At 45.5% G+C, this 17141-nt stretch overlaps 1 protein-coding gene across 2 annotated transcripts in view; it reads left to right on the top strand.

Annotated features, from left to right (window-relative positions):
• Nucleotides 1-739: 739 nt before the first annotated feature.
• TNFRSF21 (TNF receptor superfamily member 21) overlaps nt 740-17141 on the top strand; it is a 38569-nt gene continuing 22167 nt past the window's right edge. Inside the window, exons 1-3 of one of the 2 annotated variants that reach the window (XM_035110335.3) lie at nt 740-1349; nt 10273-10924; nt 15157-15636. In XM_035110335.3, the coding sequence (XP_034966226.1) occupies nt 1308-1349; nt 10273-10924; nt 15157-15636 (1174 nt within the window). In that variant the 5' untranslated portion in view covers nt 740-1307. Of the gene's footprint in view, nt 1938-10272; nt 10925-15156; nt 15637-17141 lie in introns of both variants that reach the window. The other variant, XM_088667102.1, reaches the window with a different exon arrangement.

Below are 17141 nucleotides of genomic sequence, written 5' to 3'. Positions count from 1 at the left end.
TTCGGATAATCTTATCAACAGCAACTTAGAACATGTACCACCTTTCCTCAATAGACAATAAAATATTGTAGGTGTGAAGCAATCTCCCATTTCGGAAAAACAGCAAGACTTTGAGCAATGAACAATAGGCTTTAAGAGAAACATTCAAATAAGCCCGAAAGCAAGCCGAAAGAAAAACACGTTAACAGTCATCAACAGCTTTACCACTCCTACCAGCCAATCCCCCATTCCCACCACCCTTCTGAGTAATACCCCCACCTCCACCCTCTCACTATATGTAGGGATCTGGTGACTTCTGTTTCAGTGTATCTGAAGAAGTGTGCATGCACACGAAAGCTCATACCTATGACAAACTTAGTTAGTCTCTAAGGTGCTACTGGAAGGATTTTTTTATTTTGTTTCAAAAACACCTGTTTTAGGAAGTCAAAAGGGGGCACAAGATTTTTGCGCCAAAAACTATCCCGATCCTACTCCTACGTCCCCCCATTTTGCTCCCCCCTCCCCCTCTTGCTCCCTCCATAGAATTCTGACGGTATGAGATTCTTCCCATAGATCTGGAAAGGCAACTGAACACATTTCATGGTCACTTTATCGTGGCAAAGAAGAGCCATGGATTGCCATGTAAGAGTAAGCAGCTTCCCCGTGGAGAGTCGGGCAGGGGGGGGGGGTCCGGCTCTTGCTCTCCCGCAGCCTCAGGCGGAAGGTTTCTCTCGGGATGCTCCGCCCGCCTCTTTTCTCACGGAGATGACTTTGGGGCCAGATCCCAGGCATCCGGGAAGGAAGCCCCGAGCCGCGCCCCCCCCCTTGCGGGCCAGTTTCGGCCCATGACGACACAGGAACGCGATTGTGCTGCGTCAGAGGCGCCGGGCAGGGCTTCTCGCGGAGTGACGTCATGGGGGAGGGGAGAGAAGCGGCCGGAGCCCCTCCCTCTCTCGCTGCTCTCCGCCCGTTCCTCCTCCTCCTCCTCCTTCGCAGCAGCCGCCGGCGCAGAGCAGCAGGCAGGGAGTCGCGCAGGAGCTAGGCGTCCGTGGCCTCTGCTGGGTCGCTATGGGAAGCCGGCCGCGCCCGCAGCCCACGCCAGCCCCGCTCCCGTTGCCGCCGCCCCTGCGCCGCCCGGCGGCCCCTCCTGCCCCGCCGCCGCCGCCGCCCTTCGTCGCCCCGGAGGCGGCCTCTCGCTGAGGCGCCGCGCCCTCGCTGCCCGACCCCCCGAGCGCGCTCCCTCCGCGGGCCATGCGGCGCCGGAGGCTCTGCTAGCCTCCATGGACCCCTAGAGGACCGCCGGCCCCCTCCCGCCGCCGCCGCCAGCCATGGGCGCCCCCGGAGCCGCCTTCGTCGCCAGCCTCGTCGCGGTGAGTCGGGCAGGGCAGGGCGAGGGCGGAGGCGACGCGGAGCAGCCCCCGACCAGCGAGGGCCTCTGGGGATGGAGAGGCGCTCTGCACATGGTCAGAGGCCGCCTCCCGGCTGGGAACCAGGGCGGGCCCTTGCCTCAAGGCAACCCTGGCTGCGGGGTGCCTCGCCGAGCAGCCGGGGAAGTGGACGCGCTCGCTCCGCGGGGCTCCGGGGCCAAGACTGCGGTCCGCCCGCGAGGGACGCATCCTGCCCGAGTGGCCGGGCCTGTTCCCGGGGCGGACTCCGGGCCTGGAGGGGGGCGGCAGCGGAGAAAGATGGAGCGAGGGGCGGCGGCCATCTCCCCGAGGGTGGGAAAGAGGCCGGGGACCCGGCGAGGCGGAGGCAGCTGCGCTCTTGCGGCAAGCGGAGCCAAGGAAGCCAAGGGCTCCTCCTTCCTTCCTTCTCAGCAGCAAAAGGAAGGAACACCTGGAGTTGGGAATCTTCATGCTAATCCATCTCCCCGATTTGCTCCTGCGCATAAGGGAACATAATGCAGGCAGCTGGAAGTACCGTTGGGAAGCTTCTGCTGGGGTTGGCATTGGAGTAAAGTAGGTAAAAGAGGACCTTCTCCACGTTTTGGCTGAGGTGGGAGCAGCCAGTGGGCAGAGCCCTCAAATGCAGCACCCCTTAAAGATCGCTTGTTGACCACAAAGTCCAGGTGCCAAGGAACTGGATTTATTCTGACCCTGTTTAGTACTGTTATAGCAGAACACTTTCATGTTTAGTAACCTAATTTATATCCCACCTTTCCTTCAAGGAACTCAAGGCAGCAGCATGCAGGGTTCTTTCCACACACCCCATTATATCTTCCTCAAAACCCTGTAAAATAGGCTGGACTGACAGAATGTGACTATCACATAGACTGTGTCTTGGCAGAGTGGGGATTTGAACCCAGGGCTCTCCTAGCCACCACACAACTTGGAATGATATTTTTTCTGGGTACATTGAAAGCATAAGTGTTTGGGGTTTCACATGTATATCTTTGCAACTGAATCCCTCTGTAATGTGTGTGTACAACTTGTGCATATTTTGATTGTGTTCAAATAGTCCAGCAAAAAGAATTGAAACTGCCATCAGGATACACCTTTTGTACAAAAGCTTTGTAAAAAAATAGCGAACAATCTTCTCGGGGTTTTCCTGACCAACAGGCAGAACCTTTCTTTTTTAAAAATAATTGTTATTAAGGGTTTTCTTGGTTTACAAGGATATGTGCAATGTCTCTCTTAGCATTTTTATATATCAGTTTCATTTGTTGAGACATTGGTGAGGAGAGGGTAAGGAAGGTAGATGGGGGGAGGGTGGGGTGGGGTGACAATGTTTCTATTTTGCTTAATAGGTGGGGGGGTTCTGTCAGTGTCGCTCGTGTAGGTTCTCTACTGTTCATTTGTTTTCTTTTGATGGTGAGAGATGTTGGGGTTTGCCTAGGATATGGTTGCTCCTTTGTGGTTGGCTGTGATGGCCTTTGTTTTGTGTGAGAGTGGGGTGGGTGAGTGTTTTGGGTCAGGTTAACCATATTGATTCATATGCTGTTGGTGGATTTTTGTCATTGTCTTGTTGGGCTGTGTATGTGATAAAGGGGAACCATACCGGGGTGAAGCCGTCTTCTTCTGTTTGTCCCCATGTCAGTTTCAACTTATTGGTTAATTTTTCTAATAGGGCTGTTTCCCATACTGTTTGGTACCATTGGTCCATGCTTACTCCTGACAGGTCTTTCCAGTGTCTGGTTATGGTGCTTCTGGTTGCGGAGAGCAAGTGGGTTATGAGTTCTTTGTGGTGCAGGTGGGCATTATTGTCCTGGAAGATGTTTAGCAAGGCCAATTCTGGGGTAAATTCTAATGTTTGTTGGGTTATTTTACCTATTTCTCTTATGGTTGTTGTCCAGAATCGTTGGATTTGGGGGCACTCCCACCACATGTGGAAATATGTGCCTGCTGAGGTGCATCCTCTCCAGCATTTTGATGAGGTTCCTGGGTGTATTATCGCTAGTTTCCGCGGTGTTAGGTACCACCTGTAGATGATTTTCAGATTGAGTTCTTTCCTTTTTGCTGATATGGATTTAAAGGGGGGTTTAGACCACATTCTGGTCCACTGGGTGGGGTTAATTTCACAGGCAGAGCCTTTCTGAAGTCCAATTTATCCTTTGCGTGGTTCTTGCCACCACGCTATCATTCATTTTAATCTTGTGTGCATAGAAAAATGACTATTTTATTGTGATAGATGCTGGGGCATAGATTTATTACCCATTCTTTAAAAACAATCTGGTTGCCAAAATCTCCAGCATGAGTCTTAAAAGGAAACAACAACAACAAATCCACTTTGTCCTTACCCACAACCACTTCAAATTTGGTGATGACCTGTTCCTCCAGATCAGCGGCACAGCCATGGGCACCCGCATGGCCCCACAGTATGCCAACATCTTCATGGCAGATTTAGAACAACGTTTCCTTAACTCCTACCCACTCAAACCTCTCCTGTACCTGCGATACATTGACGATATTTTTATTATCTGGACACATGGACAACAGACCCTGGAAACCTTCCACCAGACATTCAATGACTTTCACCCCACCATCAACCTAACAATGAACCAATCTATGCAAGAAATACATTTTTTGGACACTACTATAAAAATACAGGATGGACGTATAGACACCACCTTATACAGAAAACCAACTGACCGACAAACATATCTACATGCTTCTAGCTACCATCCCAAACATACCAAACAATCCATCGTATACAGCCAGGCCTTACGTTACAACCGCATCTGTTCCAACTCTACAGACAGAGAATCTCACCTAAGAGATCTACAGCAAACCTTTTTAGAACTAAAATATCCACCTGATGAAGTTAAACAACAGATCAACAGAGCCAGACAGATACCTAGAGAGAACCTGCTGCAAGACAGACCCAAAAAAGAAAATAACAGAACACCACTAGTCATCACATACAGCTCCCAAGCTAAAACAGTACAACGCATCATCAGAGATCTACAGCCTCTCCTGGACAATGACAGCTCCCTTTCTCAAGCTCTGGGAGGAAGACCTTTCATTGCCTACAGACAGCCACCCAATCTTAAACAACTCCTCACCCACAATAATACAACCACCAGACTTAACATGGACACTGGTACCAGAGCCTGCAATAAACCCAGATGCCAACTTTGCTGCCACATACACCCAGACAACACCATTACTGGCCCCAACAACATCCAACATACCATCTCAGGACTATTTAATTGCTCATCCTCTAACATTGTGTATGCCATCAAATGCCAACAGTGCCCTTCACCTCTCTATATTGGACAAACAGGCCAAACCCTACGCCAAAGGATAAATGGACATAAATCTGACATCAGGAACCAGAAGACAGAAAAACCAGTAGGAGAACACTTCAATCTCCCAGGACATTCTATACAAGATCTCAAAGTAGCTGTCTTACTACAAAAGAATTTCAGAAATAGACTGGAAAGAGAAGTTGCTGAATTGCAACTTATCACCAAGCTCAAAACCATGGAGGGACCTGGTTTGAACAGAGATATCGGGTTCTTATCTCATTATACATGATAAGCGATCTTCAGCCATCTCAACCCTTGCTTTTTCATGCAAAACCATTTGCAGTCGTTTGCGGTCATCAACAGCTATCAGTCAGTCAATCACCCATTTCCACCACCCTTCTGGGTGATCCCCCCTCCCCATCCCCACCCCTCCCCACCCCTTCTCTACATAAGTGCCTGGAAACTTCCATTTCACTGTATCTGAAGAAGTGTGCATGCACACGAAAGCTCATACCAAAATAAAAACTTAGTTGGTCTTTAAGGTGCTACTGAAGGAATTTTTTTATTTTACTTCGATCCAGACCAACACGGCTACCTACCTGTAACCAGAACTATGGAAGGCACCACATTGAGCCGCATGAAATGGAAGTCCATCAACCTCACCAAGAAACTTGCCCAGGTACAAACTGACATCCTCTTTCTATCTAAATGCAAAAACCTGGACATTGTACCTAAGGGTCTTAGAATTAAGAACCCTCTTCAATCAACTTATCCCACAGAATATGCCAGAAAACTATGCCACACTTTATCTAAGAAACTGCTGAAACATCTTATCAGCGTTCTGTATTCCAAACAGAAGTTAATAAAGGAGGAACTCTCTGCACTGGAGAACTCCATCAGGAATCACCCGGCCTGGCAGAAGTTCCACAAGGAAAAACAAACCATTTACCACTCTCAACTGGAGTTACTGAAGAACCAGAAAAATAAAAAACTCTGCAACCTTTCCAACCTACAGGCCACCAATCAAAACAAGATCAACAACATTGTCAATCTTTCACAGCAAACACTCAGCCCAGCTGAGGAATCCGTCCTTTCACGGGGACTATCATTCTGCCCTGCCAAATCCCAACACATGATTCAGTTCTGCGGGGACCTGGAAGCATTTTTCCGCCGTTTACGCCTGAAGGAGTATTTTCATCACACACAAGAACAAGACAAAGTAGAACAAACTACATCCCCACAACACAACACCTCTCAACTTACTGGGGAACAACCATCACCCTCCAAACGCATCAATGAACAGAACATTGACCACCAACTACCACCGAAAAGAAGTTACACAAAAAGGGACTCCACATGGACCCCTCCTGATGGACGCAATACCACACTAGATCTGTACATCGAATGCTTCCGCCACAGAATCCAAACGGATGTGACCAGAAAACACCATCGCTTACAACAAAATCTAAACCATGCTGAAAGGAGAGCCATAGAAAATCTCAGGAACAACCCAGACATTATAATTAAAGAGGCAGACAAGGGTGGAGCTGTCGTCATCATGAACAAAACTGATTACATCCAAGAGGCCCACAGACAACTTTCCAATACTGCCTTTTACATGAAATTGGACTCAGACCCCACACAAGCATACAAAAAAGAACTGAACAAGATTATTAAGGAGCTACCCCTACACATCCAAGAACAGATCCTCACAAACACACCAGCGGAACCTCGGCCAGGAACTTTCTATCTTCTACCCAAAATACACAAACCAGGAAACCCAGGACGCCCCATCATCTCAGGTATTGGCACCATTACAGTGGGTGTTTCCGGCTATATGGACTCTGTTCTGAAACCATATGCTATCAGTGCTCCCAGCTACGTACGTGACACCACAGATTTTCTGAGGAAAATACAATATTTGAACAATCTTCCTAACAATACTATACTAGCCACTATGGATGTGGAATCTCTATATACCAACATCCCACACAATGATGGTTTACAAGCCATAAGGAACACCATTTCAGATAAAACCACAGCGGACTTTGCTACCAAACTCTGCCACTTTGTCCTTACCCACAACCACTTCAAATTTGGTGATGACCTGTTCCTCCAGATCAGCGGCACAGCCATGGGCACCCGCATGGCCCCACAGTATGCCAACATCTTCATGGCAGATTTAGAACAACGTTTCCTTAACTCCTACCCACTCAAACCTCTCCTGTACCTGCGATACATTGACGATATTTTTATTATCTGGACACATGGACAACAGACCCTGGAAACCTTCCACCAGACATTCAATGACTTTCACCCCACCATCAACCTAACAATGAACCAATCTATGCAAGAAATACATTTTTTGGACACTACTATAAAAATACAGGATGGACGTATAGACACCACCTTATACAGAAAACCAACTGACCGACAAACATATCTACATGCTTCTAGCTACCATCCCAAACATACCAAACAATCCATCGTATACAGCCAGGCCTTACGTTACAACCGCATCTGTTCCAACTCTACAGACAGAGAATCTCACCTAAGAGATCTACAGCAAACCTTTTTAGAACTAAAATATCCACCTGATGAAGTTAAACAACAGATCAACAGAGCCAGACAGATACCTAGAGAGAACCTGCTGCAAGACAGACCCAAAAAAGAAAATAACAGAACACCACTAGTCATCACATACAGCTCCCAAGCTAAAACAGTACAACGCATCATCAGAGATCTACAGCCTCTCCTGGACAATGACAGCTCCCTTTCTCAAGCTCTGGGAGGAAGACCTTTCATTGCCTACAGACAGCCACCCAATCTTAAACAACTCCTCACCCACAATAATACAACCACCAGACTTAACATGGACACTGGTACCAGAGCCTGCAATAAACCCAGATGCCAACTTTGCTGCCACATACACCCAGACAACACCATTACTGGCCCCAACAACATCCAACATACCATCTCAGGACTATTTAATTGCTCATCCTCTAACATTGTGTATGCCATCAAATGCCAACAGTGCCCTTCAGCTCTCTATATTGGACAAACAGGCCAAACCCTACGCCAAAGGATAAATGGACATAAATCTGACATCAGGAACCAGAAGACAGAAAAACCAGTAGGAGAACACTTCAATCTCCCAGGACATTCTATACAAGATCTCAAAGTAGCTGTCTTACTACAAAAGAATTTCAGAAATAGACTGGAAAGAGAAGTTGCTGAATTGCAACTTATCACCAAGCTCAAAACCATGGAGGGACCTGGTTTGAACAGAGATATCGGGTTCTTATCTCATTATACATGATAAGCGATCTTCAGCCATCTCAACCCTTGCTTTTTCATGCAAAACCATTTGCAGTCGTTTGCGGTCATCAACAGCTATCAGTCAGTCAATCACCCATTTCCACCACCCTTCTGGGTGATCCCCCCTCCCCATCCCCACCCCTCCCCACCCCTTCTCTACATAAGTGCCTGGAAACTTCCATTTCACTGTATCTGAAGAAGTGTGCATGCACACGAAAGCTCATACCAAAATAAAAACTTAGTTGGTCTTTAAGGTGCTACTGAAGGAATTTTTTTATTTTACTTCGATCCAGACCAACACGGCTACCTACCTGTAAACAAATCCATGGTTTTGCAGAAGTGAAGGATGAGTGCGCTGGTGGTACTGCATCCATTGTGTGCTCATTCTGGGAAGAGGGGGGGGACACACACACCCAAGCTGAAAAGCAAAAAAATGATGGGGAAATGGCAAGCACTCCCACTGCAACCACCCCCAGGAACCCGCCAATCCAGCCATGGTTGTGATTGTGCTTACCTACGTTTTCCGTCAGAGTGAGATTGTAGTTGATGCAGGGGTGGCCGGCTTTGAGTAAATTTCCCTTTTCATTAAGCTAGTGGGGTGTTCAGGGAGGAGCTTCCCCTGCCACTTTGGAGCAGGTATAAAAGGAGTGTGCCTGGCGGTTTGCAGGGCCAGCCATTGTGCTAGCCTGTCTGCCATGCCATGGGCCTCTCCAGTGGCAGACCTTCAAAGTCCAAAAGTGAACTTAACTGGCTTAGCAGGGGAATTGAGCCCAGGTTTCTCCTACCCTAGTGCAGCAATCTGTACTCAAGGGGTGGGCAGAACATCTCCTGGGATTGAGTGGTGGATCCCAGGACCATTTGAGGTTGATCCCAGTGGTTGGCCCCACCTTCCCAAGCTGCCTAAAAGATATCCTTGCTGCTGTGAGCAAGCCCACTCAACTCAGGCCCTTGGGAGAAGGAGTGGCTGCAGAAAAGACTCTTAAGGGGTTGTGGTTGTTGGTTGTTACTGGAGAACAAGGTGAAGAAGGCAGGCCATCTGTGGGGCAGGATGAAGTGAATATCTGGGGTGGAAGCATTTTGTACTGGGGAGAGAAGAGGAAATGTTATAAGGCCGCTTCCTATGTTCCTTTCTGCTGTTGAAAAGCTTTTGTAACACTACTTCATCAAGGGCTCCTTATTACATTTCCGTCTCAGTGGGTTTCCCCGGACTTTCCTGCCCTGCCTGAGATGCCATGTCTGGGCAACCATTAATCAGGGTTAATACTGGCAGAATATTAACCCTGGGCCACTCCCCATCTATGAGCCATAAGTACATCACATCTTTATTGGGCCTTGATGACAAAAGCAACAAAATGACCTTCCATTGTTGGTATAAAAATTCTACTCTTAAATCTCTGGGAAATCTCCAGTGCAGTTGCGTAGCTGCTAGGATGTGAACAGCCCTGTGGCCTTTTGTTTCATAAACTTGTAGGTTTTAAATTTCACAGGCAGTTGTGGTAGTTTAGTATTTAGGGCTGAAATTATTTTTGTGCCGAAACTTATTTGGGAAGATATAATGGAAACCCCATGTGTCTTTGCTGAGAAACGTTATCTAACACTTTTTGAAAGTCCAAGTATGTATACTGTGTCTTTCCGCTCTATTGGATCATTCCTTTCCATGTGTTTGTTGACCCTGTCACAGAACTGAATGATCCTTTCACCAATTTACCCAGAAGTTATGCTAACAGGCCTGTAACTTCCTGGATCCTTTTTCCATTGGCTGCTTAATGTTCTCTGGCAGATGAGGACACTTGGAGAGGCTCTTTTCCTTTTCAAAGTCCTCTGTTTTAGGGCTACAGGAGGAGAACAACAGTTCCTGGGGTGGGGGCAGCTCAAAGGGCCAAAGGCAGCTTTTCCTCAGAGAGTCTTCTGCCCGTCCTCTCTGCCAGAGGCTTTCCAAAAGGCAATTCAGAGGGGAATGGGTTACTGCTGCCTGTAAGAGAGAACTCCACAGAGTCTATACTTGTCTGTCAGGATGCTATGGAAAATCTTTAAAGTGCCATTAGAAGACATTTTGTTGACAGCTTTTTAGCAGCTTGCGTATTTCTCCCTTCAGAAGCTGATGACCTGCCTAGAGATCAGGGCAGTAAACTTTGGCTCATGGATTGGTAGATGGGCCAAAACTCTTCCAGGCAAGAGAGCCAAGCATGTCTTTCAAATGCAGTTACCTAAATAGAGTAAAGCTGATATGGTTTGCTGTTAGCTGCCTTCTGGTCTGTAGCTAACTTACCTTTATGTCTGTGTTTCAGGGATTTATGTTCCTTGGCACCACTGCTGCGCAGTCAAAGCTGACACCCGAACAGAATGCCATAAGACTTTATTCTGGCACCTACAGCCACTTGGATCATGCCACTAACACAAAGCTGACTTGTGACAAATGTCCCGCAGGAACCTATGTGTCTAAGCACTGCACAGCAACCAGCTTAAGAGAGTGCAGCCCATGCGCCAGTGGAACATTCACAAAGCATGAAAATGGGATAGAGAGCTGCCATCCATGTAAAAAGCTGTGTGAGCCGCCGACGGTTGAGAAAACCCCTTGCACTGCTTTGACGGACCGTGAGTGCATCTGTCCACCTGGTAAATTTCAAGACGGTGATGCTTGCAAACCTTACTCCGTGTGCCGTGTTGGGTGGGGCCTAAAAAAGAAAGGAACTGAAACGGAAGATGTCAAGTGTAAACCTTGCCCTCGTGGCAGCTTCTCTGATGTGCCTTCTAGCGTGCTGAGATGCAAAACATTCACTGACTGCTCACAAGCAAACATGGTTGTGATCAAACCAGGGACAAAAGAGAGAGACAACATTTGTGGACTTTCACCAGCTTTTCTGCCTGGAGCTGGGCTTTTGTCACGACCGGAAGAGGGAGAAGAACATTACAAAGTTCCTTCTACTTTCCCCCCCAAAGGTAAGTGTACAACATTGCCAAACATCTGTAGCTAGGGCATGCAAGATTGGGCAAGAAGTATAGTATGTTACATTTTTGTATACATTTATATATATTTTTATTATACACATTTTTGTTGTTCCCCCATCCCCTCACTTCCCCCCTTTTTTCTCTGTATCACTTTTCCTTTAGAATTGAAATTCTTTCGATTTTTTTTTGTGGTTTTCTGAGAAAGGAGCTGGTAAGACATTAGCTGCATTTTGGAATGCCTGCTGTACAGAGGCACCTCCAGCTGATACATTACATGGTATTAGACACCCTTCACCCAGCTCCTAAACAGTGCAATTGTCTCTTGGGTTGGCTCCACACTGGTCAGCATCTGTTTCTGCCCTCGTGGGGGTTCTGTGTTTAGCATACCATGCCAGGACTTTTCTGAGCAGTCTGAAGCCATGAAGATGGGAGAGGCATTTTATCTTATAACCCTCCTATGCTTGCAACCCTCACAGGGACTCTCATGGAACTTGGTGGGACTTCTGGGTAGATATGCCTAGGATTATATCAAATAAGAACTTCTTTTATCCCAAACACTTCAGACTAGCACCGTCCTGTTCACGATTCTGTTGCTTTGCAGCAGTCAGGAGAGCAGGTGCTGATTTGAATGGTGGCTTGTTCCATTTTGTTTTGGAATTTATATATTGTTATGTAGACGCCTCCATGGACACACAGGTGGGCATCCCTCCTTTGGATACAATCAAAACTGCAACCTTAGAAGCCCTTGCATAGCAGGGGTTGTGGAATCAGTTTGTACTCAATGTCCATTCACTGTTATGGATCAAAACACCATTATTCCAAATGTTTGCTGTAGCGTAAAAATCATAATTGGAATAATTTTATGATCTAAGTCTATATAAGCTATTTCTTTGGAGTGAACTAAAAATTGGATTGACATGCAATTGGAATATTTCCAGTGTTAATCAGATACCTCCAGCCCTTTTCAATACATAAACTGTTGTATTGAGGGGATAGAATGTATTTTTGTTAACTTTCTAGCTGACATAATGTAGGAACAGCTAATCTTAGTATTAATAAGCTACTGATCAGTTTCGCAGAAACTTACCAGAAAAATAATAAATCATGATAAGAAACTTCTAATAAAAGAATGGAAATGGGTTTTTTTTTTAAAAAAAATGTTTTTTATTAAAGATTTCTTGGATTACAAAGGTGTGTGCAGTGTCTCTCATATTTTAACATGTATAATTTTTGCAAATCAATTTTATTTGTTAAGACATTAAGAAGAAAGAAGGAAAACGAGGTAGAGAATGGGAGAGTGGATGGGGGTGAGAGTAGGTGATGATGTTTCTGTTTTGCTTAATATATGTAGGGCTTGATGTCAGCTTTGTTTGTGTAGGCTCTCCTTTATTCGCTTGTGTTCTTTTGGTGGTGAGAGAGATTGGGGTTGGCCAAGGGTGTGGTTGTTCATTTGTGATTGGCTATGATGGTCTTTGTTTTCGTGTGTGAGTGGGGTGGGTGGGTATTTTTGGGTCAGGTTAGCCATACTGATTTGTATGCTAATGGTAATTTTTTGTCATTATCTTGTTGGGCTGTGTGTGTGATAAAGGGGAACCATACTCTTCTATTTGAGGCATCCTCTTCTATTTGAGAATGGAAATGGTTTGTTGAATTTCTACAAACTGTAAACAGATAAGAACATTGGCAGGATTATTGTAAGAACCTGCACTTTTATAAGAGTATATATTTAAAATAAATGAATAAATGAATAACTTACGTTAATTTAGAATATGCAGGAAATGTAAAAAATAAATTTAAGGATCTGCAGAAAGAGGAGTAAAGAAGTCAGGGACTTAAAAGTGGCTTCAGTGGATCCATTGTAGCACTGAGATGTAGCCATTGAAATAGGATCTGATACAAAGTATTGTATCAAAAATATGAGGGACTGAATCAAGACTGTTAAAGTAAGATGCTGGTCCATTGCTATGCGATACATTCTGACAAAGCGTGGCTGCCAAGCTGAAAGAGGAGAAGCAAATAGACGTGGGCGGACTTGAACAAGATATTCTTTTGGTCTCAGCATAGCATGTTTAGAAAACTAATTCATTTCTGACACTTTTTCTTTGTAATGAACTATCAATGGCTTTCACCATAACATCTGGTCATGCCTAATCTAGAACAAAGAGAAAAAACAATGGCTACACTGTGTTGATTTGATTATTGCTGTTTAGTTTTGGTCTTCTAAACATTTTTGAATATTGCAAAACTTAACTGAAAGCGTAATTGTGCCTGTGACATTTAAATTTGGGGCTTTATTTATAGCCTCCCCCCCACTTTGAGATCATCAAAGCAGCTCGCAAACTTGTTTGGGGAAAAATTGTTCAGAATCTCCTCAGGGACAGGCTTCCACGTACAGATCTTCCATCCTGGAACTATCTCTCTTGCCCTTTGCAACAGAAGCGTATTCACTATTAAACCAAATTTGGGGCTAAATAAAAAAATTCTTTCAGTAGCACCTAAAGACCAACTAAGTTTTTATTTTGGTATGAGCTTTTGTGTGCATGCACACTTCTTCAGATACACTTGAAACAGAAGTGCCAGACCCTTATATATATACAGAGGGTGGTGGGGGTGGGTGGGAATGGGTGATGGGCTGATGGGAGTGGTAAACCTGTAGATGGCTGTTAACGACTGCTGATGACTGCAATTAGTCCGGGGGGGGGGAGCAAGGGCTGAGGAGCTAAAGAAAGCTTGATCATGCATAATGAGATAAGAATCCGATGTCTTTATTCATCCCAGGTGGCTCCATGGTTTTAAGCTTGGTAATGAGTTCCAATTCAGCAACTTCTCTTTCCAGTCTGTTCTTGAAATTTCTCTGTAATAAAACAGCTGCTTTGAGATCTTGTATAGAATGTCCTGGGAGATTGAAGTGTTCTCCTACTGGTTTTTCAGTCTTATGGTTCCTGATGTCAGATTTATGTCCATTTATCCTTTGGCGTAGGGTTTGGCCTGTTTGTCCAATATAGAGAGCTGAAGGGCACCGTTGGCATTTGATGGCATATACAATGTTAGAAGATGAGCAATTAAATAGTCCTGAGATGGTATGTTGGATGTTGTTGGGGCCAGTAATGATGTTGTCCGGGTGTATGTGGCAGCAAAGTTGGCATCTGGGTTTATTGCAGGCTCTGGTACCAGTGTCCATGTTAAGTCTGGTGGTTGTATTATTGTGGGTGAGGAGTTGTTTAAGATTGGGTGGCTGTCTGTAGGCAATGAAAGGTCTTCCTCCCAGAGCTTGAGAAAGGGAGCTGTCATTGTCCAGGAGAGGCTGTAGATCTCTGATGATGCGTTGTACTGTTTTAACTTGGGAGCTGTATGTGATGACTAGTGGTGTTCTGTTATTTTCTTTTTTGGGTCTGTCTTGCAACAGGTTCTCTCTAGGTATCAGTCTGGCTCTGTTGATCTGTTGTTTAACTTCATCAGGTGGATATTTTAGTTCTAAAAAGGTTTGCTGTAGATCTCTTAGGTGAGATTCTCTGTCTGTAGAGTTGGAACAGATGCGGTTGTAACGTAGGGCCTGGCTGTATACGATGGATTGTTTGGTATGTTTGGGATGGTAGCTAGAAGCATGTAGATATGTTTGTCGGTCAGTTGGTTTTCTGTATAAGGTGGTGTCTATACGTCCATCCTGTATTTTTATAGTAGTGTCCAAAAAATGTATTTCTTGCATAGATTGGTTCATTGTTAGGTTGATGGTGGGGTGAAAGTCACTGAATGTCTGGTGGAAGGTTTCCAGGGTCTGTTGTCCATGTGTCCAGATAATAAAAATATCGTCAATGTATCGTAGGTACAAGAGAGGTTTGAGTGGGTAGGAGTCTAGGAAACGTTGTTCTAAATCTGCCATGAAGATGTTGGCATACTGTGGGGCCATGCGGGTGCCCATGGCTGTGCCGCTGATCTGGAGGAACAGGTCATCACCAAATTTGAAGTGGTTGTGGGTAAACAAATTTGGGGCTGTTGTTGACACCAATGTATGGGTCATGAGGTTCAGCTTGCTCCTTCCACCCAGTTCTTCCTATGGATGCTGTTATATGTATATTTGTTTGCACTCACATAACATAAATGAGAATCCCCTTTGTAAGCCCTCTAGGAATCATACTTAAAGGGCATTTGGGCCAGAGCTACAGGAAGAGTGGGTGGGTTCTATACCTGCTGCTTTGCTTCTAACATTGCATTTTGTTTTTTAGGTGTGAATGCCCCAGTTTCCAATTTTTCTACCCCAAACGTGTCCGTTGACATGGTGGAGCCAACCAACAGCTACAGTGGAACTTCAACGAATGAGACTGTAGTTGTCAATGTGACTGCTGTGGGATATGCTACGCCTTTGAATCACAAGCATACCCCTTCCATCCTGAAAAAACAGCCAGCGCTGGAAATGAGTGGCAGTGTAAAATCCAGCATTCCCTATAACCCCCCCAAGAGAGGCTCTCCAAGGCAGGCTGCCCACAGGCATTTTGATATCAACGAGCACCTGCCGTGGATGATCGTGCTGCTGCTGCTGCTTGTGCTGGTGGTGATCGTTGTGTGCAGTGTCCGTAAAAGTTCGCGAACTCTAAAGAAAGGACCAAGGCAGGATCCCAGTGCCATTGTCGAAAAGTCCGCTTTGAGAAAATCTCCCACTCTGACTCAGAACAGGGAGAAATGGATCTACAACTGCAATGGCCATGGTGAGTGATGTTGAGCAAATTCCACCTAGAGAATTCTGTTCATAACTGAAATGGTTCATTCTGTTTAACTTAAAACAAGAGTTCTGCAGCACATTAAAGACCATGCTATTGAAGCTGGCATTTTTCACTTGGGGAAAAACAGCTTTGTGACAAGGTGGGATGGCAGCTCGGAGTAGGAAAGCAAGCAATGGGGACAGGATCTTTCCCACCTCCACCTGCCCCAGAACTAGAGATTGGAATCTCCCATGGCTATTTTTGGGAAAGAGGCATGGCAATTCCAAAACGGCGGCTTAAAAGTTGCCTCTGGTTTGATCCTAAACTTAAAGTGGAAGTGGAATAGTGTGCCTTGACAAACTTTGTATTCTTAAAAGCTGTTGGCTATTAACTCCTGAGCCTCTGTGATGTGGTAATTATCTTGCATTACTTAAGGCACGGTTCTTCAAATAGGGATACTAGTATGAATGCATAACATTTCCATTGTCTTGAGCAGAGACTAAAGTGAGAAAGCCCAGAATGGCTATCATAATACTGTTGATAGACCATAGCCGAAAAATGTATGCAGGCTTCCAAGTTCGTTTTCTTATTCAGCTGATTAGAAATATGCTCAAGGTTGTAGAGACGTCCCCAGGACTACTTTGAATTACTGTCTTCAGAGGTGGCTAAGCCCCAGTTCAGGGACCCAATCTGCCCCATTCCTAGGAAAAAGAAATAAAGTCGGCCATGCTGGGGTGGGCAGAGCCCAGTGCCTGCTGCACAATTGGGTGGAGATCAGCTGAAGGGAGAGGGCTTGTTTGGCTTGTGGGGGGTGGTTCCCCCTACTTCTGGCTACCCCAGCTGCTGGTATACTGTCCTTGCAATGCTGGCAAAGGTAAAATTTAGCTCTTGGGTCAGGAAAGGTTAGCCAGCCCTCCATTAAACTATGCCACAAATTTATGGACTCCTCAGCAGGTTTATTCTTCCTCAAAAATATATTGTGCTACATAGCAAGAGAGGTGCCACTTTAAGGAAAGGGTTGGTGTGCAGGAGAGAGCAATACTGTGTTCTGCCACAGATAACTATTTACTTTGGGCAAGGATTAGTCATAACTAGTGTAGAAAAAGAGGAAGTGGAGACCGTATTGGACAGATAGAAGGGGGAACATTCATAAATGGAAAACTTACACAAAACTTAAATACAGAATCAGTGATTATACATCACAGATGGCTTTAAGACTTCCACCACTTTTATATATTTGCAGCAGGAACTTCAGAGAGAAGAGAGAGAGAGAGAGAAAGAGAGAGAGAGAGAGAGAGAGAGGCTATGCTCCTGCCCATCCCCCCCCCCGTGATACCCCCATTGCCATTAGTTTTAGTCCTGCCCACAGTTGGCATGTGACCCCCACCCAAAAACCCTAAGAGAATGTGCCTTTTGACAAAAACAGGCGTGGAAATCTATCTAATGCTTTCCTTTCTAAAATTTATAATAAGAAAATTCTACGTCTAGCACACTTCTGTGCCCCTTTGGCA

The sequence above is a fragment of the Zootoca vivipara genome, chromosome 3 (genome assembly GCF_965207765.1).
Source record: "Zootoca vivipara chromosome 3, rZooViv2.hap1.1, whole genome shotgun sequence".
Lineage (NCBI taxonomy): Eukaryota > Metazoa > Chordata > Lepidosauria > Squamata > Lacertidae > Zootoca > Zootoca vivipara.
The sequence above is the reverse complement of the archived record's forward strand: the minus strand, read 5'-3'. Positions and strand labels throughout refer to the sequence as shown.